At 45.4% G+C, this 26,540-nt stretch overlaps 1 protein-coding gene across 1 annotated transcript in view; it reads right to left on the bottom strand.

Annotated features, from left to right (window-relative positions):
- The window catches only part of SLC2A9 (solute carrier family 2 member 9), a 204,662-nt gene that overhangs the window by 68,917 nt on the left and 109,205 nt on the right, over positions 1-26,540 (bottom strand). Inside the window, exon 8 of the mRNA XM_070457990.1 lies at positions 17,670-17,780. Within this exon, the coding sequence (XP_070314091.1) occupies positions 17,670-17,780 (111 nt within the window). The remainder of the gene's footprint in view (positions 1-17,669; positions 17,781-26,540) is intronic.

Genomic DNA, 26,540 nt, shown 5'->3' with positions numbered 1-26,540 from the left:
GAGCTCACAGATGCACCTGGATGCCCAGCGCCTTCCTCCCTGTCCCCTGACCCTCCTCCTCTGTAGAAGGCTAGGCATTTCATCTTTGTCTTCCCAGGACCCAGAGGACCCCCTGGTAGGTGTGGAGCCAGCATCTGCTGATGGAGTGAAGGTTTATCTCTGTATGGCGGGTATGATGATCCTCCTTTCTCAGAGGAGAGGGAGATGAGGATGGCAGGTTTACCCCGTGGGAAGCCAGGCCCACTGGGAGACATGGAGGTAGCAAAGGTCAGACGTGGCTGGGAAAGTTCTAGAGAGAGAGAAGGGCATGCGTCTAAGTCATCTCTCCTCTCCCAGCTTTCGTGAACTGAGTCCATCAAAGGGGAGGACCTGGGAGGGGCTGCCAGGACCAGAGCAACATGGCAGGAAGCTGCGTCCCTGCGAGGTGGGGATGAAGAAGTTTGGGAACACCCGGGATCAGAGGTCCAGCAAGATTATGGAATTTGTCAAAAGTCACTCAGAGCTCCTCAGAGATGAGAAAGTGGGGGTAATGCTCTCTCACGCCCAGGGATGTTTGAAAAACAGCTCTACTCTTGAACTCAGTCATTCACCTTTTGGATATTTACCCTAAGGAAGTAGACATTTGGTCAAAACTTTATGAACAAAGATCTTCTTCATAGTGCTGTTTATGTCTCCGTGGCTTCAGTCATGCCTGACTCTTTGCTGTAGTCCACCAGGCTTCTCCGTCCATGGGGCTCTTCAGGCAAGAGTACTGGAGCGGGGTACCATTCCCTTCTCCAGGGGATCTTCCCTACCCAGGGATCGAACCTGTCTCTCTTAAGTCTCCTGCAGTGGCAGGCATGTTCTTAAGGAAATAGAAATCTAGAAGTCCATCAACAATTGAATTAGTTAAATAAATACTGGAACATCCCCATGATAATTGTGTAGGGATTCACATATTTTCAAAGAATTTAAAACAACAGAAAAATCTTTAGGATATACTTTTAAGTGAAAAGAGTAGGGCATAAAGCTATAGAGACATCGACAGTTTTGAAAATTGCAACTATATGAAACTAATGCATTCTGGAAAAATAGATGCTAAAATAGTTTTTAATGGCAAACTGTAGTTGGGGGAATAATGTATGATTGTGATTTTACTTATTATTTTTCTGTCTTTTCTAAATTTTCTGCAATGAGCTTTTTAAATGAGCAGCCATGTAACTTTTATTTCCATCTAGTTTGCTCCCCTTTTTTCTACTTCATTTGCAGCTCTCCCATTACATTTAGTTTATGTTTTCCAACTTCTCCATCTCTTTTTTTTGGATGTTCTTTCTCAAGCCTTTATCAAGTGTAATAGAAAAGCTTTTGTATATGTATATAATATGTATACTATATATATTTTAGGAAGCTCATAAATTTTCACCTAAAAATTTATGACATGTTGATTCCACTTGTTTGACTTAGTATGAATAGAATGCTAAATTTCTAATTAAAAAAAAGATATGCAACAAGTAACAAAGGTTTACTGTATAGCACAGGGAACTATAGTTAGGATCTTTTTTTTTTTTTGCTAGGGAATTTAAAATTTAATTCTATATCTATGTCCACAGGATTTATTATTATTATTTTTGGATCTGAAGGGCATTATGTTTAATGCACAAATCTCATTTCAAACGATCATACACTAGAGGATCCCATTTATATAGCATTCTTTTATATATATATATAAATTTTTTTTGTTTTTTAATATAAATTTATTTATTTTAATTGGAGGCTAATTACTTTACAATATTGTAGTGGTTTTGTCATACACTGACATCGAGGAGGGGTTCAGGATGGGGAACACATGTACACCCATGGCAGATTCATGTCAATGTATAGTCAGGATCTCATAATAACCTATAGTGGAAAATAATTTCAAAAATATTGTATGTGTATGTGTATAACTGAATCACCTTGCCATGCACCCGAAACATTGTAAGTCAACTATACTTTAATAAAATATGTATATTAAGGAAGAAAAAGAATTTGATTAATTAATGTACTTTTAGCTGTGCTGGGTCTTTGTTGTGCATGGGCTTTCTCTGGTTGTGGAGAGCAGAGGCTAGTCTCTAGTTGCATTGCAGGGCTTCTCACTGAGGCGGCTTCTCTTGTTGCAGAGCACGGGCTCTAGGCACGCAGGCTTCAGTAGTTGTGGTGCAAGTGCTTCGTTGCACTGTGGCATGTGGAGTCTTCCCAGACCAGGGATTGAACCCGTGTCCCTTGCCTTAGCAGGCAGATTCTTAAGCACTGGACCACCTGGGAAGTCCTGCAATGAACTTTTCTAAATTAACAAAGGGTTAAAAGACTTAACTAACACTTGAAGATGCAAACCCCTACTCCCTGAGTCACCAATCCAGTCTTGACTCTTTCCCAAGCATCCATGATTTTCAATACCTGCACTGGGAAATTTTCATCACCATGTACAATATGTTTCTGCTACAATCTAAGGACGTCATAATCATCCTTACGCTTAATGGGGTCAAACCCAAAGTTACAGCTGGCACTGGAAATGCAGGCTGCTCATAACTGGACTATCTGTGGGCTTCATCTCATAAGCATCTTAGAGGATTCAGTTAGTGTAGCCAGAGACAAGAGTGCAGAAGTGACTAGAGATGTCACCATGACAACCATCACAGTCACTGGGAGACATTGAAGTTGCTACACTGAGATTGATGCATTGTCACACCTGAACTTGTTACTGACTTCACTGCGCTGGATATTTTCCATTATTTGTATTTTTTATTTTAGTTTCTTTAAAGGCACAGTCATTGATTTCAGAGTCAGGAAGTGTGCCCCAAGAACAAAGCAGCCAAGACCCACTCTCATACCATCGTGTCAACATTCAAGTGCTTTCAGGGGATCTGGCTGCTTCTTTTCACTAAAGTGTCTGCACAAAACAGTAACCTGAGCTGAAGTAAAGCTGAAACATCGTCTTTGATTTGGAAACAGTTTGTAAATGGTCTAGGAAGATGCCAAGGAAATGTCTGTGAAACAAAGAGAAGATGGAAACCCTCTCCATCCTAATGGGAAACAAGGTCAGTCTCCAGGGCTCTCTTCTTCCTTTAAATAGCACTGAAGTGCATCCTGTCAAAAGGGATTAGAGTCAACATGGTATTTCCACTCAACATGGAAATCATTAGTGAAGACATGAACTCAAGGTGAACAGCAGCCTCTGAAGGCTCCTGGTGTCAGCTAGGGATGAACTGTTAGCTTCCTGATGCTTTAAAGAAAGTCCCTCTGGGGACTCCTGAGCCAGGGCAATTAATCTATTCAGCAGCCATTTACCTCCACCTGCTGCCCACTCCATAGTGCTAGGATCAGTGGTGGAATAAAAATGGTAAAGCTTTTTTTCTTGTTAGATTGATGTGTAGTTAGATTCAGTAAAATGTACCTGTTCAGTAAAATGTGCAGTTTGGTAAGTTTTGTGAGACTTACACACTCATAAAGCACTGACCACACCAAGATATGGAACATTTCTGTCATCTCAAAGTTCCCTGGCCCCAAGCAACTGCTGATAGCTTTCCACCAGTATAGATTAGATTAGTTTAGATGAGATGATATTTCCTTACTGGTCATCAACATACTTTTGGGATTCATCTGTGTTGTATACATTTGTAAATTATTCCTGTTTAGTGCTCAGTAGTATTCCATTGAATGGATATACCACAATTTGTTTCTCCATTCATTAGTTGACAGACATTTGGGCTGTTTCCAGTTTGGGCTCTTATGAATAAAACTGTTATGAAGATCAGTGTTCAAATCTCTGTGTAGATGTGTGTTTTGATTTCTTTTGGGTAATTATTTATGAGAAAATGGCTGGGTTGTATGAGTAAAACTTGACAAGAAACTGCCAAACTGTTTTCCATTTAAAGTCCCTCCAGCAGTGTACTAAAGTCCCAGTTACTCCAAATCTTCATCACCATTTGGGACTCTTCATTGTTTTAACTTTAGTCATCCTTATGGTGAGTTGTGGTATCTCATTATGGGTTTTAGCTTTAATTGCCCTGATGATTATTGGTGTTGAGCAAATTTTCATCTGCTCATGGTGGGTTTTGGTATTTTCTTTCGTAAAGTGTCTATTCAGTTTTCTGATCTTCAAGGGGGTTGTTGGTCTTCTTATTGTTGAATCATTGAGAATTCTTCACATACTCTCGATTCAAGTCCCATGTGAATGTGTACTTTGCGAATATTCCCCAGTCTGGCTTGCCTTTCCATTCCATTAACATGCTTTTAAATAGTCACAGCTTTTGCTTTTTAGAAAGACTCATTAATTACTTAGCCTGCATTAGATCTTGTTTGCAGCACATGGGGTCTTCATTACATCATGCGGGATCTCTCCTTCTGGCACATAGGCTCTCTAGCTGTGGCATTCCAGGTCAGTAGCTGTGAGCTTAGAGGCATATGGGGTCTCAGTTCCCTGACCAGGGATTGAGCTCACATTCCCCTCACTGTAAGGCGGTCTCTCAACTGCTGAACACCAGGGAAGTCTCCAGCTCTTACTTTTACTTTTGATGAAATCCAACTGGTCAATTAAAAACAAGCTTCATCACCAGAAATTCACATCAGTTCAGTTCAGTCACTCAGTCTTGTACGGCTCTTTGAGACCCCATGAACTGCAGTACACCAGGCCTCCTGTCCATCACCAACTCCCGGAGCTTACTCAAACTCATGTCCATTGAGTTGGTGATGCCATCCAGCCATCTCATCCTCTGTCATCCCCTTCTCCTCCTGCCCTCAATCTTTCCCAGCATCAGGGTCTTTTCCAATGAGTCAACTCTTCGCATGAGGTGGCCAAAGTATTGGAGTTTCAGCTTCAGCATCAGTCCTTCCAATGAATGCCCAGGACTGATCTCCTTTAGGATGGACTGGTTCGATCTCCTTGCAGTCCAAGGGACTCTCAAGAGTCTTCTCCAACATCACAGGTCAAAAGCATCAATTCTTCGACGCTCAGCTTTCTTTATAGTTCAACTCTCACATCCATACATGACTACTGGAATAACCATAGCCTTGACGAGGTGGACCTTTGTTGGCAAAGTGTCTCTGCTTTTTAATATGCTGTCTAGGTGGGTCATAACTTTCCTTCCAAGGAGTAAGCGTCTTTTAATTTCATGCTGCAATCACCATCTGCAGTGATTTTGGAGCCCCCCAAAATAATTCACATAATATTGTACAATTATGTTTCAATTTAAAAAATAGTTCATGCTTCTTACATCCCACCTAAGAAATCATTGCTTACCTCAAGGTTGCAAAGACTTCCTCCTATGTTCTCTTCTAGATGTCTTGTAATTTTATCTTCTATGTTTTAGTCTATGGTCAATTTTGAGTTAATTTGTTTGTGTAGCATGAGACAAGAGATGTTTCTTTTTTTTTTTTCGATGTGACTATCTAGTTTTTATGGCACCATTTCTTAATAAAGACCATCATTTTGCATTAAATTACTTTGGCACATTTTGTATTTCTTTACTTTATTCTATGACATTGGTCTGTAGCTATCCTTATTGTCAACACCATACCTTGATTATGGTTTAGGGAACACCATTATAGCACTTACTATGTGCCAGACATAGTTCTAGACACCTTTATATATAGCAATAACTTAATCTTCATAATATCTCTATTATGCTATTAGGGCATGCTAATAGGGTATGCTACTGTCATCCTCTGTTATATCCAGAAATTGAGGCTCAGAAAGGTTTAGCAGCTTACCCAAAGTCACACGGAGGCAGAGCCACCATTTTAGTCCCGGCAGTCTGGTTCCAGAGTCTTGCTCTTAACTCCTGTACTATATTACCTGTCCTCACTGTCAGTAAGACAAAGTAACATCTAGAACTTTGAAAAGAACACACTTTCCCAAAGCTTTCTTTCCTTCACTGTGGGAGACCCTGGCACTGGGGCACAGAGGAGAGACAGGCGTCCCTGCCCTTGGGGAATGGATGAGCTGAATTGCGTCCTCCCCCGAGGACAGGTTGAAGGCCTAGCCCCTGGTGTCTCAGAATGCCACCTGATTTGGGAATAGGGTCTTTGTAGAGGTAACCGGGCTTCCCTGGTGGCTCAGTGGTAAAGAATCCGCCTGCCAATGCAGGAGACGCAGGTTCGATCCCTGCGTCTGGAAGGTCTCTTGGAGGAGGAAATGGCAACCCACTCCAGTATTCTTCCTTGGGAAATCCCATGGACAGAGGAGCCTGGTGGGCTATAGTCCATGCGGTCACAAAAGAGTTGGACACAACTGAGCAACTAAACAATAACGACAACAACCACACAGGTGATAGTCAAGTCCCAATGAGGTCCTTAGGGCCCTAATCCAGGATGACTAGTGTCCTTACAAAAAGGGAAAAATGTGCACACACACACACGCACATAGGGAGAAGGCCATGTGAAGATGAAGGCAGGGATCAGGGTGATGTTTCCCCAAGCTGAGGAGAGCCAGCGATTGCCAGCAAATGTCCAGATGCCAGGGGAGAGTCCTGGAACAGATCCTCCCTCAACCTCAGAAGGAATCCACCCTCCAACACCTTGTTTCAGACTTAGGACCTCCAGAATGGTGAGAGGTCTGTGTCTAAGCCACTCAGTTTGTGATGCTTTGTTATGTAGCTGTAGCAAACCCATACAGGGAGCTCAAGTCTGATGGAGAGCAGGGCTTAGCATATTGTCTGTTAAATGATGAAGCAAATGAAGAAAGAAGGAAAGGGTGGAAGGAAGGAAAAGAGAGCCTAAGGACAGGGAAGCCTGGCATGCTACAGCCCATGGGGTCTCAGTCAGACACGACTAAGTGACTGAACAGTAACAAAAAAAATTCCATTTATTTCAAATGTGACTCAATCAAAGCTTTCAAATCTGACTTAATGTGTCTCTATAGTATTTCACATACATTGCGCATACTCAATCACTTCAGTCATGTCAGACTCTTTGTGACCCTATGGACTGTAGCCTGCCAGCCTCCTCTGTCCATGGGATTCTCCGTGAAAGAACACTGGAGTGGGTTGCCATGCCCTCCTCCAGGGGGTCTTTCCAATCCAGGGATCGAACCTGCAGCTCCTTCATTATAGGCAGACTCTTCACCACTGAGCCACCACGAAGCCCTTCACTTAACATTACTTTATATGAACTTTATAGGTCAATCTTTGTCTATACTGTGTTGCCTGTTTGCAGCTAAGTGTCTAGGGTTTGAAGAACTCAGCAGCTGGTAAAACTTCTGACATCTCAGGGTTGGCAGGGCCCTGTAAGAGTTCACTCAGTGGACTCAATGGTAAAGAATCCACCTGCCAATGCAGGAGATGCCAGAGACGTGGGTTCGATCCCCAGGTTGGGAAGATCCCCTGGAGAAGGAAATGGCAACCCACTCCAGTATTCTTGCCTGGAGAATCCCATGGATAGAGGAGCCTGGCGGGCTACAGTCTATGGGGTCACAAAGAGTCGGACGTGATTGAGCACACAGATAAATACACCATGTTCTTCTGTCCTATTCCAGGCCGGGCCCTTCCTGATCCTGCTGGCTCCTGTGGACTCAGCCTTTGCCTGGCCTGACTTCATGCTCCTGAGCAGCTGTGTATGCTGACTGTGTGCAGGGCTTCAGAGAGAGGACGCGCTGATGCCGGGGTCTCCATCTCCTTCAGAGCACCTGATCTGACTGCTGGGAGGCAGAGGACGTGGATCCCAGCCAGAGGCAAAGCGCTCCATCTACTTAGCAGATGCTCCTTTCCCAAACGGCTATAATTGAGTCTCACTCAATTAAGCAACTATGTACTGAGTGCTTATTATAGACTGGCTCTTAGCCTAGGGGAACTCACACAGACCCGGGCTGCAGAAATCCAGCTTGACAAAACTGTCAAAATTTCTTCAAACCTACTGTGTCACACACACACACCACACACATACACACACATGCATGCATGCACACAATCTGAACACTGGAGCAAGATGCCTCCCAGACAGAGGCCAGCACTCCAGTATTCCAAATGGTGGTCCTTGATCTTGACACTTGGGGATGGTGGGGTCCCTGAGGAGCCCTTGCCACACCAACAATTAGTGATGCTCTAGACAGAAGCTGGATGATTGGTTAGGCTTTACTTATGGAAGGATGCGAGAAAGGAACACAGGATGCACTTGTTATTATTGCTGATTCAACTCTCTTGCCAAGAAAGGAAAGCCAACACAGACTGCATGAGAAAAAATGTCAAATTACCACATTACTTTTTACTGCTAGTATTTCTGTTTTAAATATGCAAGTGCTAATCTAATCTTTGCCTTCACAAATTTCAGACTGAAAAGAAGCAGAGACCTTGTAGAGCTGTGGTTATCTGAGAGTTTAAGTCTGTGTTCAGAAGAAAGGGTCTCAGAAATCGTTTTCTACTTGAAAATGGCTCTCTCTAAATTGCGCGTTAAAAATAATCCACTGAAACATAAATTTTGTTTGGAAAAATGAAAGTCGCCAGTTGTGTCCGACTCTTTGCAACCCCATGGACTATATAGTCCACAGAATTCTCCAGGCCAGAATACCGGGGTGGGTAGCCTTCCTCTTCTCCAGGAGATCTTCCCAACACAGAGATCGAACCCAGGCTTCCCACATTGCAGGTGGATTCTTTACCAGCTGAGCCACAAGGGAAGCCCTTTGTTTGGAAATTCCTATTTCAAAGATGAATGTGTGTGAGACATGTATCTCTGTTTGGGCCAAAGGTATGAGAAAAGAAGAAGGTAACTTTCAAAATGATTGTTATTCCAGGGTGGTCAAATGCTCCTTAAGTATAATAAATTCAAGTGGTCTTGAGACATTTCAAGCAAACGGCAAAATCAGACTTGGATGGGAACCCCCTGGAATCACAGCAGAGGTTGCCAGCAGACCAGGCTTCTCCAGGTTTTCAAGTCCTGGGAGGACCTTCTCCTCTTGAGTCACTTTAGAAATGACTTCAGGCCAGTGCTTCTGTAGCTTCTAAGGGGGACATAGCCCTCCCTCCTTCCTCTCTTGGGAAAGTAAAATGTGGATCTTAAGAGGTTTATGATCATAATTTAAACCATTCTCAACTTTCGGCAGACGGGAAAAAAAATAGCTCTTAAAGGAGTTGAGAAAGACAGAGTGGCCAGCGGACTTGGGAGTCACTGCTCCCACATCTGGAGCCTGGGATCCCCGCCTTCCTCCCTTGGATGGGGGACACTGTGGGAAAACCCAGATATGGGAGAGCCCAAGGAGGCTACTGGAGTGATGGGGAGGGAATCAGAAGAAGTTTGGTGGGAAATAAAGTTTTAGGCATGTGGCAGGTGGGCTGCAGAGAACATCCTTGGCCAAACTCAGAAACAGAACCACCTGATTAAAGGTATCATGAGTTGGGAGTGAGTGGGAGGGTTTGTTATTGTTGGTTAATCGCTAGGTCATGTCCGACTCTTCAAAACTCCAAGGACTGTAGCCTGCCAGGCTCCTCTGTCCATGGGATTTCCCAGGCAGGAATACTGGAGTGAGTGAGTAGCCATGCCCTCCTCCGGGGATCTTCCCGACCCAGGGATTGACCTGTGTCTCCTGTGTTGCAGGAGAATTCTTTACCGCTGAGCCACCGGGGCTTCCCAGGTGGGAGGCGTACTTTGGAGAAATGGGCTTCCAGCGCAAAACTACTCGTCTGCTTGGGGATGCTGCGCCCTGACTCTGCACCCGCCTTCCTGGCTCCCCTTCTAATGCTCCCTCCCATGAGGAGGAATCCTCGGAATCCGAGGGTCCCCATGTCCACAAGCATTCTTCTCACCAGGCAGTAGACTGCGTCAGTGCTTCTTGAATGATGATGTAAGCGCCAGATATGAAAAGCTGCTTAGCCAGTGTTTTAACTTCTCAGCTCTGGTGGGTGCTGCCCACTTGGACGGCGCCCGGGGAAGCCATCTTCCAGGGAGCTTGGGGGCCGAATGAGAAGCATGGGTGATTCTGTTTGATGTGACCCCTCCCCACCTGAAATGGTCTGAAATCTTTGTTAGAAACATTGGGGACTTAGTCTTTTAGTGGAAGTAGGGGGTTGTTTCTCCCTGCCAATCTGTGGCCCACAGAAATACTGCAGGATCATTATACATCAATGGAAGAGTCTCCCCCTGTCGGGGAGGATTGAATGAACTCAGCTTTGAGGCCAGCCATAGAGCACCTTCAGTTTGATGATTCACTGGGTAAAGCAGCCTCTCTTCAAGCCTCCCCACACTCTCCCTGCTTCTGTCCTCACCACCGCTGCCCACATCTGTTCATGGTGGCCAGAGAGATCCTTCTAAAACGCAACAGGACACCCTGCTTCGACACCCTTGGCTGCACCCTCTCCAGCCCCGCCGGGCCCCAAGCTGTCTCTCTAATTTGCAGACATACTCCTGCTCCTGCACAAAGCCTACTCTAGACATCCTCCACCCGCCTCTCCAGATCCATATGTCCTGGAGGAACACCTGCAAGATCAGATCAGCAGCCCCCTTGCCCTCTGAAAAAGTGAAGTTGCTCAGTCGTGTCTGACTCTTTGCAGCCCCATGGGCCCACCACGCTCCTCCATCCATGGAATTTTCCAGGCAACAGTACTGGAGCGGGTTGCCATTTCCTTCTCCAGAGGATTTTCCCGACCCAGGGATCAAACCTGGGTCTCCCGCATTGAAGGCAGACACTTTACTGTCTGAGCCACCAGGGAAATCCAGAGAGTGTCACCAAATACGGCTCCTATAAGAAATCAGGAGGAAGGGAGTGGGGCCAGGTGATGGTCCCCTGGTTCCTTTCCTACAAGCACATTGTGGCTGCTGGGTCCTGATGACCTACAGACCTGCCCATCCTGAGTGAATCGGCCCTCCAGCCCCTCCTGTTCGCTGAGCTGGGTCGGCCCTCTCCTGCCGGGGTCTGGCTGATGCAGGCCTTCCCTCTGGCAGCTCCCTCTGCCGTCTATGTTGTTTTGTTTTTACTTTACAGCCACGTGGCACGTGGGATGTGTCTTCTCCAACCAGGGATCAAACCCATGCCCCTTGCACATGGGATGAGGGATCTCCCCAGCTCCAGTATGATCTCCATTAATTATATCCGAAATGACCCTCTTTCCAAACCAGGTCACACTCTAAAGTACTAGGGGTTAGAACTGTATGATCTGAATTTTCAGAGGACACAGTTCAGTCTATAACAATAATGAACAATTATTGAGTGCCTGCTCCATGCCAAGCACTGTGAATTACTGTATGATTCTTAGGATAAACCTGTTGAGAAAAGGATTTGTTCTCACCCCCAAGAGGAAACTGGGGCCCAGAGAGGCTGAATAATGGGCCCAAGGTCACCCAGCTGGTAAGTGCAGGGCCTGGGGACCACATCACACTGCATCATCACTTCCACCCACTATCTCCTCTAATATGCAGCTGATCTGGGGCTCGAGACTGAAGGAAACACTCAAGTTTTTGATGAAATTGTGAGACTTGTTGGGAAGCAGAGTGGGTGGTAGAAATCAGTAGATTTTTTTTAACTTCAGCTCGATGACATAGTCCATTCCCTGACAATCGCAAACGCTTACTGAGGAAAGAGTAAGAGTGGTTTATATGAATTCTGCTTCCCCTGATTTAAAACGCATCCCTGCCTCTTAATGGAATGTCTCGCTTTCCACAAGCCAGCCATGTGGTGGCGGACCCTCGGGCCCGCGTGGCCTGAGTGACACTCCGTGGACCTTCACTCATCAGAGAGTTTATGCTGTGTCAAGAAGGGCAATTTGGAAAACCAGCTCTTTCTGCAAGATGGCAGTCATTTACAGCTGCCCAAGCTGACCGGCAATGCCAGGAGCCGAAATTAATTGCAGATCAAATGAACAAAAATGTCTTTCTTGGTGTTTTTAGGGCCCAAAGCCATTTTAATAGACTGTCAAAAATCTCAGTGAGAAGAAAGAAAAAAAAAAAAAACTTGGCAAGTCCTTTTGATAGGCAATTACTGCCCAGGTTTGGAGGAATAGTAAGTATATATTTGGAAACAAGGTAATAAGAACTTGGGAAGGGCAAGTGTTAGTTGCTCAGTCATGTCTGACTTTGTGGCCTCATGGCTCCTCTGTCCATGGAGTTTTCCAGGCAAGCTGCCATTTCATTCTCCAGGGGATCTTCCCGACCCAGGGCTTGAACCTGGGTCTTTCACATTTGCAGGAAAATTCTTTACCATCTGAGCCACCGGGGAAGGGGCAAAAGATGTCCTGAATACTGACTGTCAGGACCACCCAGGGGACCTTCGTGTACTTTGGGTTTTGTTTCCGTGACAAATTCTGTAAGGTGGTGCATTAGTTTTCTGTGGCGGCTGTAAAAAATTACCACAAACTTAGTGGCTTAAAGAAACATATATTTAGTCTCTCACAGTTCTGGAGGTCACAAGTCTAAAACAGGTCTCATGGAGCAAAAGTCAGTCGTTGCAGGTTTGATTACCGGGCCAGGAAGATCCCATGTGCTGCAGTTCAACTAAGCTCATGCACCGCAACCACTGAACTGCGCTCTAGAGCCCAGGCACAGCAACTATTGAGCCCAGGTGCCTCAACTACCGAAGCCTGTGTGCCCTAGAGCCTGTGCTTCCCAACAAAAGAAGCCAGCACAATGAGAAGCACTTGCAGGGAAACGAGTAGCCCCTGCTCTTCGCAACCACAGGAAAAGCCTGTCGACAGCAACGAAGACTCAGCACAGTCAGAAATAAATAGATAAATAACATTAGTTTTAAAAAGTCAGTTGTCAGCAGGGCTGTGTCCCTTCTGGATCTGTTCCTCACCTTTTCCAGCTTCTCAAGGCCGCCTGCACTCCTTGGCTTGCGGCCCCTCCCACCATCTTCACAGTCAACATTACACCACCTCCACTACACCATCACATCTCTTTCTCTGAATATGGCTCTCCTGCTTCTCTTGTAAGGATGCCTGTGATTACCCTGGACCCACCGGATAATCCAGGATAACCTCCCCATCCTAAACCTTTGACTTCATCACATTTGCAAAACCTCTTTTGCCAGGTAAAATAACACATGTGTGTTTCCAAGAATTAGGATGTGGACACTTGGGGAGTTGATATTCTGCCTCCCATGGGTGGGCATGGTTATGTACCCATTTTAAAGATGCACAAAGAAATCCAGAGATGTTGGGCAATTTCCTCCAAACCACTCAGCTGGTAAAAAGATGATTAGGATTTGAATTCAGAGCCTCAGGTCCAAGAGTCCAAACTCTTTCTCCCTTCAACACATTTGTTCCATCCCAGACTCCCAACCTCATGCTGAATTTAATCTCATTATTTTTCTGGGGATTAGGGTAAATGTTACCATTTTAAGGACTGTTTCCAATGAACTAGTCTGCATCTTCAGCTCTCCTAGAAGATAAACTAGGGAGGGAGTGCAGGTTGGGAGCTTGGACACAGGGCCATGGGCTGCACTTTACCTGTCTAGCTCCTGCTGGCCCTTCAGCTCTCAGCCTCTTGGGTCCCTCCTCCAGGAAATCCTCCTGGAACCCCTGTTTCTCCTGAAACCCCAAGAGCTCATCCCAGTGTTACACAAGGCACATGTCTGTTTCTATGACTTTCTCCTTAGGTCACAATAATGTTACTGGTGACCTTGAACCACAAGCATGATATAAGCCACTTGTGGCATGGATGGACTCATGAATGAGTAAGTCCACCAACACCTGGGGCTTCCCTGATAGCTCAGCTGGTAAAGAATCCACCTGCAAAGCAGGAGACCTGGGTTCGATACCTGGGTTGGGAAGATTCCCAGGAGAAGGAAAAGGCTACCCACTCCAGTATTCTGGCCTGCAGAATTCCATGGACTATGGAAGTCCATGGGGTGGCAACCAGTCAGATACGACTGAGCGACTTTCACTTTCACCAATACCTGGGCTTCCCAGGTGGTGCTAGTGGAAGAGTCCGCCTGTTAATTCAGGAGATGCAGCAGATGTGGGTTCAGTCCCTGGGTCGGGAAGATTCCCTGGAGGAGGGCATGGCAACCCACTCCAGTATTCTTGCCTGGAGAATCCCTTGGACAGAGGAGCCTGGTGGATTGCAGTCAGACGCGGCTGAAGTGACTTAGCACGCACATATGCACCACCAACTCTATGAAACCGATGTCCCTGCTCTGGGCCCTCACCGAGATGCCCACACCTCTGGAGTGTACAAGATCCAAATGACCGTGGCCCATCAGAATCCAAACTTGGAGAAGTGGGCAGACTCTTCAGAGGTTGTGACCCCTAGCTCTGATCTTAGAAAACTCCTCTGTTTCTCTCCCAGGAGGACAAAGTCATTTTCCTCCTTCCTGGGACTAGTCCTCATAAGCAGGACTTCATCAAAGGCTGTCGGCTTTATAGAGGGTGATCTGCCAGCCAGAGAGTGGGCACCAGAAGCCGGGGGTCAGAGAGACGGAGGCTGGAAGCATCACCACGCCCTCTGTTGGCTCCTTTTTCAAACAGTCACCGGACTGCCAGGACTGATGTGTACCTTCCTGAGACCTCAGGTAAAGCACTCAGGGTCTTGGGAAGAGAGAGGCCTTAGATGTTAGTGCTCCCCACGCCCTCAGGCTCTGACCTACTGCTGTGGGATCCTGAGTAAGTCATTTCTTTTGGTCTTGGTTTCCTCAGATGGTTGGACAGCATCACCGACTCAATGGACATGAGTTTGAGCAAGCTCCAGGAGTTGGTGATGGACAGGGAAGCCTGGTGTGCTGCAGTCCATGGGGTAGCAAAGAGTCAGACACGACTGAGTGACTGAACTGAACTGAATTGGTTTCCTCAGCTATGGAAAGATTGCAAGAGACCCTACAAAGTTCTGCTCTCTGCAAGAATGTCCATCACAGCCTTATTTAAAGTGACAAACAATGGGAACCTACCTAGCCAGAACGAGAATAATTCACACTCACTGAGTTACATCACGTGCCAGGCATTGTGTTCATCATGAAGTATGTGCCCACTTGTTTAATCCTCACTCCTTCCCTATGAGGCGGGGATGGTGTCCTTATTATAGAAATGGGGAAACTGAATCACAGAGCTGTTGAATATCTCACTGGGGTCATGCAGTTTAAAAGGGGTGGAGCTGGGATCAGATTCTGGCCAGTGTGGCTCTGCCATTTGCGCAGAGACACTCAATAACCCCACCCCGTAGACAACGGTTAAGGACATGGCTTTACAGCCAATTCTTGAAGAATGATACAGCTGTCACAACTAGTGTTAATTCAGAGGGGGCAACAATCTGTGTACTTTTTCCGTATATGTGTCATACTTCAATAAAAATTTCCCTGGTGGCTCAGTCAATAAAGAATCGCCTGCAATGCAGGAAACCTGGGTTTGATCCCTGGGTTGGGAAGATCTCCTGGAGAAGGAAAGGGCAACCCACTCCATATTCTTGCCTGGGAAATCCCATGGACAGAGGAGCCTGGTGGGCTACAGTCCATGAGGTCACACGAGTCGGATAAGACCTGATGACTAAACCATCACCATCAATAAAAATTTACTCAAACAATAAATAATAAAATGGAAAATCCTTTGGGCATAAGTTTAGGTGGACAAAAAGCAGAATTAAAACTAGTCTAGAGACAGGAGTTTTAAAATTATAGTTGATTTACAGTTTGTGTTCGTTTGTGGTATATAGCAAAGTGATTCAGTTATATGTATATATTTATATGTATGTACACTTTTTCATATTCTTTTCCATTATAGGCTATTACAAGATGTTGAATATAGTTCCCTGTGCTATACAGTAGGACTTTATTGTTTATAATATATATAGCAGTGTGTATCTTCTAATCCTAAACTCCTACTTTGTCCCTCCCGCCTACACCTTTCCCTTTTGGTAACCATAAATTTGCTTTCTATGCCTGTGAGTCTGTTTTGTTTTGTAAATTAGTTCATTTGTGTCATAGTTTAGATTCCACATATAAGTGGTATCATATGATATTTGCCTGACTTACTCCACTTAGTATGATAATCTGTAGGTCCATCCATGTTGCTACAAATGGCATTATATCATTCTTTTTATGGCCAAGTAATATTCCATTGTGTATATCTATACCACATCTTCTTTATTCATTCCTATGTGGATGGACACAGGTTGATTCTATGTCCTGGCTATTGTTAACAGTGCTACCATCAACACTGGGGTGCATGTATCTTTTCGAATTACAGTTTTCTCTGAGTATTGGCCCAGGAGTGAGGCTGCTGTATCATAGGCAACTCCAGTTTTAGCTTTTTAAGGAAACTCCATACCATTCTCCACAGTGGATGCAACAATTTGCATTCTCACTAACAGTGTAGGAGGGTTCCTTTTTCTCCACACCCTTTCCAGCATTTGTTATTTTTAGACTTTTTAATGATGATCATTCTGATTGGCGTGAGATGATACCTCATTGTAATTTTGATTTGCATCTCTCTAATAATTAGCAATTTTGAGCTAAAGATAGCATTATACTGAGTACTAGATTAATACAGCTGTCTATGTCTAGAGAACAAAAGAAATTTTGCCAAACTTATCTGGGTAGTATGATTGTAGGTATTTCTTCTTTGTTTCTATTTTCATATTTTATGAATTTACTCTAATAAGCTCATGTTGATTTCTTATAGCAACAAAATACTTTACACAAAAACCCTCAAAAAACAAACCCATCACTTTCATTCCAGGCTGACTGTGCTTTCTTGCTTATCCATGTAAAAATTGCTAATGACAATTGAGTGCTTTCTGTAAACTGAGACAAGAATTCTGCGAAACTTCCAGGTTGTGAAACATCAAGATATGTTTTCCTCTAACAAAAAGACCATGAGTGGAAAAAGGGGACAAGCATCAGGTCTCAACAATTTCATGACATGCGTTTTTAAAAGCATCTTGTTAGAATGCACCATTAAGAGCAAGGAGCAAATTAAACTGTTCTTTTGAAAATGAGGCAGGAATACAATTAGAAGCCTCTGCCTGTTGGCACTGGCATCAATCTTGGCAACACAAATCAGTGAGCACAAGTGGAAATAAATGAGCTACTTCATCAAGGTCAAGGTAGAAGAGAAAGGAATAGCTCATAAAGGGGGAAACTGAAGAACAGAGAAGTGGAATGCATTGTCCAACACCACACAGTCAAGAAGTTCCAGAGCCAGGATTCAATTCTGGTTTGGCAAAACCTGTGCAACTGCTGCCAGATTCTGAAAACCCTAAGGTTTTATTTTCCCCTCAATGTTTATTTTACACACTCAAGTTGAGAAAGAGTGATGAGCTCTATGTCTCTCTTCTTTTGGACACTGTGGCTTATTATTAAAGCTTCCCTCTTGAACCGATGGACTGAAGCGTCCTTTCTCCTTTCTTTGGCTGGCAAACCCTTACATGTTTGAGGGTGGTGATGACAGCTGATGGTTTTAAAGTCATGGTAACAGAACTTAGGTTTGTACAGACTCTGATCTGGCCTCCCAGGGAGCCATGGCCCTCTTCACAGGGTGCCCATCACAGCGTGTCATTTACTAGGTGAGATTTCAAAGAAAGGAGTTACTATTAAAAAGAAGACAACAGGGAAACAAGATGTAGATAAGAATGTTCTCTAGATGACTGAAACATCTGTGGCAACTTCATGATAAACTCCCCAAATTCAGACACCTTCGGAGTGACAAAGGCACGTTCCTTTAAAGGCATTCTGGTTTGTCCCCTGGGGGTTCACAGTGCTATTTAAACCCCACGATGTTCTCAGGAATAATCCTCGATTTACTTACAGAGAAGATGGCAGCCAGAGTCTCAGTGCCACCTGTGCTCAAGGTGATGTATGGGATCTTTTCTGGAGTGATTCCAGCTTTTCCAAAGATACTGTTGGTGTAGAACCAAATCTATAAAGTAGGAGAGACAAAGAAGGCAGAAGGGTCAGTGAGAGGCATCTGCTTCCTAAACTAAATTCAGGTACAAGATGGTCTCTGAATTTGCTGCTAAGTCCAGAGGCATAAAGTGGAGCTATGAGCCAAGGTGATGACTTATTTTCTTCCTTCTCCCATTACTAAAAGAATGTCAACATTACTGGGAGTGTGCTTGGCTAAGTGTGGCAATGAGATAAGAATAGAAATCTTGGTGGGGTTTCCAGGAATTCTCCTTAAAAGTAGGTTTTCACCAAAGAGGTGTGATTCCATTTTTGCCCTTCCTCTTTTCTGCTGGTCAGGATGGTGAATGTGATGGCTGCAGCTTCAGCAGCCCTCTTGGGACAGTACTGCTTTTAGCCCCAAGGTAACATTCTGAGAATAAGGGATGGTCTCTGATCCACAAGACATTTTACTATCATCTTTTGGAAAATTGTCAGAATAAATCTATAATGGGTACAACGTGAATGAAGCTCCTGCGCGTTCCACAACTCTCAAGCTGCATAACTATACATAGAACTCTTATGGGGTGAAAGCCACCTGTTCAGATGCTGGAGCAAGAAGTTAGAAGGAGACTGCCTCCATTCTCACTAGGGGTGATTTTATAGTTCATTATCCAAACCTGAGCACTTTGGAGAGTGTTAATAATGTTTCTAGGATATCAGCTATAATCAGGACTGCCTTCTGCAAACCATGGAATGTGGTCCTGGGACTATTGTACCAGCCCTTTCAATTTCCTTCATGTGAGAGAGAAGGCCTATTGTTTAGGTTGCTGTTGAGGTTTCTGCCATGTGAGGTCAAACCTAACCTTAACAGGCACTCACATTACATCAGACACTCACAGGGCATCAGAAAATCACTGATTTGGAGTTTGGAGACCTGGCTCCATCTTGAACTACCTGTACGACCTCAGACAATTTTCTCTGTCCAGCTGAGATTCCTTCTTCTTGTCGGTCAAAAGAGGATAACTACATACCCTTCCTGGGAGATGTTAGGAACTGAATGAGGCTTGTCACTATTCTTTGATCCAAACTTTTGGACCAATAGGCTGAACATAAATCATTGTGTTCCCTCAATCCCAGCCATTTCCTTGAAAAGCAACAGTTTGCTGAATGATAGAAAACCATGCACATCTCGAGACTCTCTGCAGGAGGAAATGGCAACCCACTCCAGTATTCTTGCCTGGGACATCCCATGGACAGAGGAGTCTGGCAGGCTGCAGTCCATGGGGTCACAAAGAGTTGGACATGATCAAGCATGCACATGTACACACACACACACACACACACACACACACACACTCCAGTAAAAACCACTGCACATAATTCTCTGAGCTTGTGGGCACTGATACACCTGGTGGCAAAAATGGGTTTTAGTGTTCACATAAAAGAAAGCCACTCCTGTTTGTGTCTGCCTCTCATTTGAGGGAGCTGATAAGTTAGAATTTTAAACTGTATCTTTGCTGTCACACCCATAGGGCAGAGAAGTGACTCCTGATAAATTCATTAATTCCTAGAGCTCCTAGGGCTACAAAAGAAGCCAAAATTTCCCCAAAAGCCTCAGTCTCCACTGGATTTGTTTATATGTTGAAGGTGACCGTGATCCCCAGCACGTCTTCAGGGTTGGCTCAGAGCAGTTTAGATGCCTTTCTTAATCTTCACCCAAATTCATGGATTTTCAACAGTCAGTGGTCTCTCGACCATGCCCAGTTTCATTTGTGAAATGAAATATTTCCGGCCATATCCATGGGCAAGAAAGGTCACAATCATCAATGATTTCGTAAAGGTGAATGAGGGCTCCCAAAACGGAACACAATCCCAGCGATCCAGCAGATACCATCACCCCCTACGATGGTGACTGCTGAGGAACTCTGGGGAATGCAAGAAGCAGCCATCCAATGAGGCTAGGACAGGGAATTGAGGATGTAAGCAATTAAGAAACAGGAATTGGCCCCAGATAACTGAGGTGCATATGAAAGGAATGAATTCAGTGAGCCCAGAGGCTTTCATCTCCCCATACATGGAAGAACACTAAATTCCTAAACTTGACATCTGATTTTCCTTACCTCACAATAATCTTTGGTGTTCAGACTGCCTGCTCCCTTTGTTGCAAACTTGTATACAGCCTGGCTCCACCTCCCACCTCCTTGGAGCAGTTTTCTCAGGGCTACTGAGATGCTGCCTCCCAAGTTCGGAGTCTTTAAGATTTCCACCAAAGAAAACTACTCTACTTTCAGGTTGTGACTTTTTTTTTTTCCCAGTTGACACCCTGCTGCAAAGGTGGAGCTGATGTTTGTGTTATTCTCAGCGTCAGCCCTGAACCCCACGCCCTGACCTGTTCCTCTGTCAGAAGCTTCCAGTCTCTGATCTCACATGATCTGTGTTCTCTGTGGAAGCTGGCGCCACATTCCTTCCTGCCACTCACTCCCCTTCCCACCCCAGCTTCTTCCCTGCCTCCAGCTCTCCCTGGAGCAAACTGCCTCGGGCACTCCTGACGGGTTAAAATGTTAGCGGAGAGTCACTGTGCAGAACACTGCAGGCTCACAGGGACAGGTATAAGTGACCCTGTCTTATGTGCGTGCTAAGTCACTTGAGTCCAACTCTTTGCGACCCCATGGACTGTAGCCCATCAGGCTCCTCTGTCCATGGGATTCTCCGGGCAAGAATACTGGAGTGGGTTGCCATGCCCTCCTCCAGGGGATCTTCCCCACCCAGGGATCGAATCCACATCTCATATGTCTCCTGCATTAGCAGGTGGGTTCTTTGCCACTGAGCCACCTGGGAAGCCCCCAGTTCTCCTGTACTTAAATGCATTTCTGCAGTGACAGGCAGAAATCACTCCTTTGGACAGTCTCCTCATCCAGGGCCAGCAAGGGGGACCTGCTGGACTGGCCTTGTCCCCACAGGGAGGGCCCGCGCATCACACGAGCTGCCTGTCTCATTGGCTTCCTCCACAAAGCCACGTCTTTCTCCCTGCATCATCTTACAGAGCCGGATGGTAACTGCCTCTGTCTTTGCTTCCGCTGAGGCTTATTTGATCTGGCAGTTTGAGGGCACTGAACTGCATGGAGACACGAAGTCTGGAGCGTGTCCCACGGCGGACCCTCCCACGGACTATTTGTGTTGACCTCACCCCAACACAACCGTGCTCTCTCTGGTGGCCTGACTGTCTCCATCCACTGAGGCAGACGGTGGAGAGGATGGAGCTGTGATTCTGGGAGGCGGGCGAGGCGGGATTTCAGTCCCAGGGCTGCCTCTGGTGACCTGAGGGTCTGGAGGCAAAAGATTTCACGTCTCTGAATCTCCTTTCTCTGAAAGAAGGTAATCATACTCTCTTTCAGACTGGTGGTGAAAGCTTTTTAAATGAAAGTTTTTTAAAGCATTTTTTTCTCTAATGGGTGCACAACAAACAGCGGGGATCACTCTGGAAGACTCCCGTCACTCTATAGAGATGCCACTGCTCCTGGATAAAGGAGGACATGGGACAGTTGTGCGCATGCCCAGGGCGGAAGCATCTCTCATCTGCCTCCATCCAGGCTCCTCCCTGTGGGATGAACCTGTAACTGGGAAGGGTTAATTTTAAATTTACACTAGATCTACTTCTGTGACTTTAACCCTTTTTGGTTTTTATCAACATACATAATGGCCTCCCGCAGGGAAATAACCTGAGCCTCCCACCTGTGAAAGATTGTAGGAAGGGAAACTAACACATTCCCCTACCCAAGGCTTGCCATTCTAGGGGAAAATGCAAGGATTGAATAGTCTTTTTACCTTATTTCTTCACCTCCTGCCATGATCCTCTGATCCATAAAAGAACCTGGCAACCAGGCCCTGATAAGGGGGTTATTTTGAGGTGCTGGCCTGCCATCTTTTCAGTCAGCTGGCTTTCCAAACAGTCATCTTCCTTGACTCAGCACCTCGTCTCTTGGATTCACTGGCCAGTCCTGCGGCGAGCAGAGCGAGCTTGGACTGGGTAAGCAGAGCAAGCTTGAACCCAGTAACAGACCTTTAAGGGACTTTGCGGGAGCTGGTGGGAAAGGGGCACAGCAGGAGGATTTGGGCTTCCTTGACCCCTGCCTCTGATGCCCTAAAGCCCTCCTTCTTAACTCATGACATGTGTTCTAGAGACAAAGTGTAACATGCAAATGACATGCAAATCATTTTCACCTCTCAACAGCATGGAAGGGGACATTGCCAGAGGATCGAAGACCACACACAGCTGACAAGGCAAGAGCCAGACAGAGACCCGGGCCTGTGCTTCCTGCAGCGCGTTCTTCCCACTTCATGGGCTGTGCTGGGCTCTGAGTACAGGTTCAGTTCAGTTCAGTCGCTCAGTCGTGTCCAACTCTTCGCAACCCCATGGATTTCAGCACACCAGGCCTCCCTGTCCGTCACCAACTCCTAAAGCTTACTCAAACTTATGTCCATAGAGTTGGTGATGCCATCCAACAATCTCATCTTCTGTCGTCCCTTTCTCCTCCTGCCTTCAATCTTTCCTACCATCAGGGTCTTTTCAAATGAGTCTCTTCTTTGCATCAGGTGGCCAAAAAATAGTTTCAGCTTCAGCATCAGTCATTCCAATGAATATTCAGGACTGATTTCCTTTAGGATGGACTGGTTGGATCTCTTTGCAGTCCAAGGGACTCTCAAGAGTCTTCTCCAACACTACAGTTCAAAAGCATCAGTTCTTCAGTGCTCAGGTTTCTCTATAATACAGCTCTCACATCCATACATGACTACTGGAAAAACCAGAGCTTTGACTAGATGGACCTTTGTTGGTAAAGTAATGTCTCTGGTTTTTAATATGCTATCTATGGTCATAGCTTTTCTTCCAAGGAGTAAGTGTCTTTTAATTTCATGGCTGCAGTCAACATCTGCAGGGATTTTGGAGCCCAAGAAAATAAAGTCTCTCACTGTTTCCATTGTTTCCCCAATTTATTTGCCATGAAGAGATGGGACCAGATGCCATGATCTTAGTTTTCTGAATGTTGAGTTTTAAGCCAAAGTTTTCACTCTCCTCTTTCACTTTCATCAAGAGGCTCTTTAGTTCTTCTTCACTTTCTGCCATAAGGGTGGTATCATCTGCATATCTGAGGGTATTGATATTTCTCCTGGCAATCTTGATTCCAGCTTGTGCTTCATCCAGCCCAGGGTTTCACATGATGTACTTTGCATATAAGTTAAACAAGCAGGGTGACAATATACAGCCTTGACGTACTCCTTTCCCTATTTGGAACCAGTCTGTTGTTCCATGCCTGGTTCTAACTGTTGCTTCTTGACCTACATATAGATTTCTCAGGAGGCAGGTCAGGTGGTCTGGTATTCCCATCTCTTTAAGAATTTTCCAGAGTTTGTTGTGATCCACACAGTCAAAGGCTTTGGTGTAGTCAGTAAAGAAGAAGTAGATATTTTTCTGGAACTCTCTTGCTTTTTCGATGATCCAATGGATATTGGCAATTTGATCTCTGGTTCCTCTGCCTTTTCTAAAACCAGCTTGAACATCTGGAAGTTCACGGTTCATGTACTGTTGAAGCCTGGCTTGGAGGATTTTGCGCGTTACTTTGCTAGTGTGTGAGATGAGTGCAGTTGTGAGGTATTTTGAACATTCTTTGGCATTGCCATTCTTTGGGATTGGGATGAAAACTGACCTTTTCCAGTACTGTGGCCACTGCTGAGTTTCTGAATTTGCTGGCATATTGAGTGCAGCGCTTTCACAGCATCAGGAATACAGGGGACACAGCATCAGGGGATGCAGGGACTGAGCAATTATGGCAGCTCATCCCCGACGGGCAAGTTCCATGTTAACATCTGAACATGTTGTTCCATGTTCCATGGCTGAACATAGACAGTTGAATTTAGAACTTCCACTCTGGACCACACTCTGGGTGGCCACATGGAACGGCCCTCATTTAGCATTCTCTTCAGTCACGGGGACAGAGCAAGTTCTTCTAGTGAGATGGTCTCAGTTATTAGGGTAACAGAACATTTAATTCCTCTAATTTGAGTTAGGAAGTTATTTGGAAAGAGATCTTGAAATGAAAGCTGTTCATAATGCTTCTGTTCTCGTGATGAGAAGTTATGTGCGGAGTATGACTTGGCGTTCAGAATTCCTAATGATGCTTAGACAAGTGAAAGGGACACTCACATGGCCCGGTCCAGGCTGGCAGAGGGGGAAGGGGTCACGCTTTGCTACAAACCTGTCTCAGGCTCTCCTGCCTACCAGTCTCCCTTCCTTCTCCCAGCCTTGTCTCCCTTCCTTTCCAGTGTTTATCCAGAGTGCAGGATCTCCGGCACTCTGTGAGGTACAGATGTTACCTAACTCCTGTGGGGAACAACACACCCATTCCTGCCCTCCCAGATCTAGTCTAGCAGGGAAAGGAAGCGTTACACAACAGTCACACAAGTAAAGAGTTCAAGGGGCACACCAGCTCCCCAGGAATGCTGTGATGCTTGGGCCCCCACTGAGTGGACAAATATGCTGGCAGTAATAAAAGGCCTCTGAGCTTCTAGAATGAAACTCACCAGACCCACGTGGCTTCCTACCAACCTGCGCTCTGAGCCTCCCCAGTCTTGTTTTACGTTTATTTCTAACAAGCTTGGGTGTCTTGCTTCTCAACTACGGTGCATGTCAGAAGCAGCAAAGTTTAAAAGTGTGAGGCATTGAGAGAGAAGAAAACGTTGCCAGGAACAGTCTTGCTGATACCAGCTAAGAGGAAGGGAGATCTCACAGAGGCCCAGCAGTTAACATCAGAGATAGTCCCCATCCATAATTTCACCGGGCTTCCCTGGTGGCTCAGATGATAAAGAATCTGCTTGCAGTGCGGGAGATCTGGGTTCAGTCCCTGGGTCTGGAGGATCCCTGGAGAAGGGAATGGCAACCCACTCCAGTATTCTTGCTGCAGAATTCCATGGACAGAAGCTACAGTCCATGGGGAAGAGTTGGACATGACTGAGCAACTAACACACACACACATGATTTCATGCAATCCTCATGGTAACTGTGCAAAAAAAAAAAAAAAAAAGGATCTACATCTCCATTATCCATAAAAGGAAACTGAGGACTGGAGGAGTTGGTATGATTGGCCTCCTCTGTTGAAGAAGGGATAAATTCAAAAGAAGGAAGGGTAACCTAAGGTAGATGAGAGTTCACTGTCATTCTTGACATTCTAGAAGATTCCAGAAGGTTCAAGAATATGGCTTTCTTGTCTCAGGTTTGGTAATTCTGTCAAATTTTCAGCCCAAGGACTTGGTAGAAACTGTACCCTCCCTAGCCCTGTTCTTCTTACTTCCTACTCCTTTCCTCACATGACACTCAGCTGCCTCTCATGTGTCATGGACTGCTGGAGACCCATGGACCCTGGGAAGGGTCTCCATTCTCAATGATGGTTATGGGGAAGGAGCAGCATCAGAAAGACTCATCATTTGCACAAAAACCAAAAACAAAAGTCTGTTTTTTGTGCAAAGGACAAATTGTTGGAGGAAGGCAGCTACATAAAATAATTTTAAGTGACAGGTCTAATTTTAGAGATGGGAACTTGAAAGTTACCATGAGAAGGAGGGGAAAAAAACAATCTGACGCTGAAAAGGGGATGAGAAATAACTAAATGTTATGTTCAACTTTCACTTGATTTCTAAAGAGTGTGAAAACCATGCATCGACTCTTCAGCCAAAAGAAAAAAAAGTACTGAACAATATGTAATGTTTGTTTAGGACAGTGGTTCTCAACTGGGGGCGATTTTTGTCCCCAGGGGACGTTTGGCCACGTCTGGAGACATGTTTGTTGTATGGACTGCCACCTAGTGAGTAGAGGTCTGGTGAGCTGCAAAACATCCTAGAGTGTACACGTCCATGACAAGGAATTTTCCAGCCCCAAATGTGCACAGTGCTGAGGCTGAGAAAGACTGGTTCAGTGCAAGGTATATGTTCTCAGAGATGCGCTGGGGAATCTGGCAGAGCCCTGGTGCCAGGACATGTGCATCTGACAGCACAGGTGTCACCCATCATGACCGTGAGCAAGTCCTTGACCCTCTGCAAGCCTCAGCTTCTTCATTTAGAAAATGGGGATGGAGCCACCTACCCTGCAGGACATTTGGGTCCAGAATAAAGTGATGAATGGAGATGCCTGGCAGTATTTATGACTGTCTTAACATATAGACGGTGTCCTCCCACATTCATTGTTGTTGTTCAGTCATTAAGTTGTGTCCGACTCTCTGAGACGCCACAAACTGTAGTGTGCCAGGCTCCTCTGTCCTCAACTATCCCCTGAAGTTTGCTCAAACTCATGTCCATTGAATAGGTGATGTTACCTAACCATCTTCTCTTCTGTCGCCCCCTTCTCCTCCTGCCCTCAATCTTTCCCAGCATCAGGGTCTTTCTCAACGAGTCATCTCTTTGCATCAGGTAGCCAAAGTACTGGAGCTTCAGCTTCAGCATCAGTCTTTCCAATGAATATTCAGGATTGATTTCCTTTAGGACTGACTGGTTAGATCTTCTTGCAGTCCAACAGACTCTCAAGAGTGTCCTCCAGCACCACAGTTCAAAAGCATTAATTCTTCAACACTCAGCATTCTTTATGATCCCCTCACATAATTTCTGGTAAAACTAAGGGGACAGAGCAAGTCTTAAAGTGCATTTAAAGGCTTTCATCTGTGTTAGCTAGCTCTCTCCTTTAATCTTGTGAATTATTTTGGGGTAAAAGGTAGCAGGTGCAGGGAGGGAGCTTGGACTGGGGCACAGAACA

This window comes from Odocoileus virginianus, chromosome 29 (assembly GCF_023699985.2).
Source record: "Odocoileus virginianus isolate 20LAN1187 ecotype Illinois chromosome 29, Ovbor_1.2, whole genome shotgun sequence".
NCBI lineage: Eukaryota > Metazoa > Chordata > Mammalia > Artiodactyla > Cervidae > Odocoileus > Odocoileus virginianus.
Note: the sequence above shows the minus strand (reverse complement) of the source record. Positions and strands in the feature narration are given on the sequence as shown.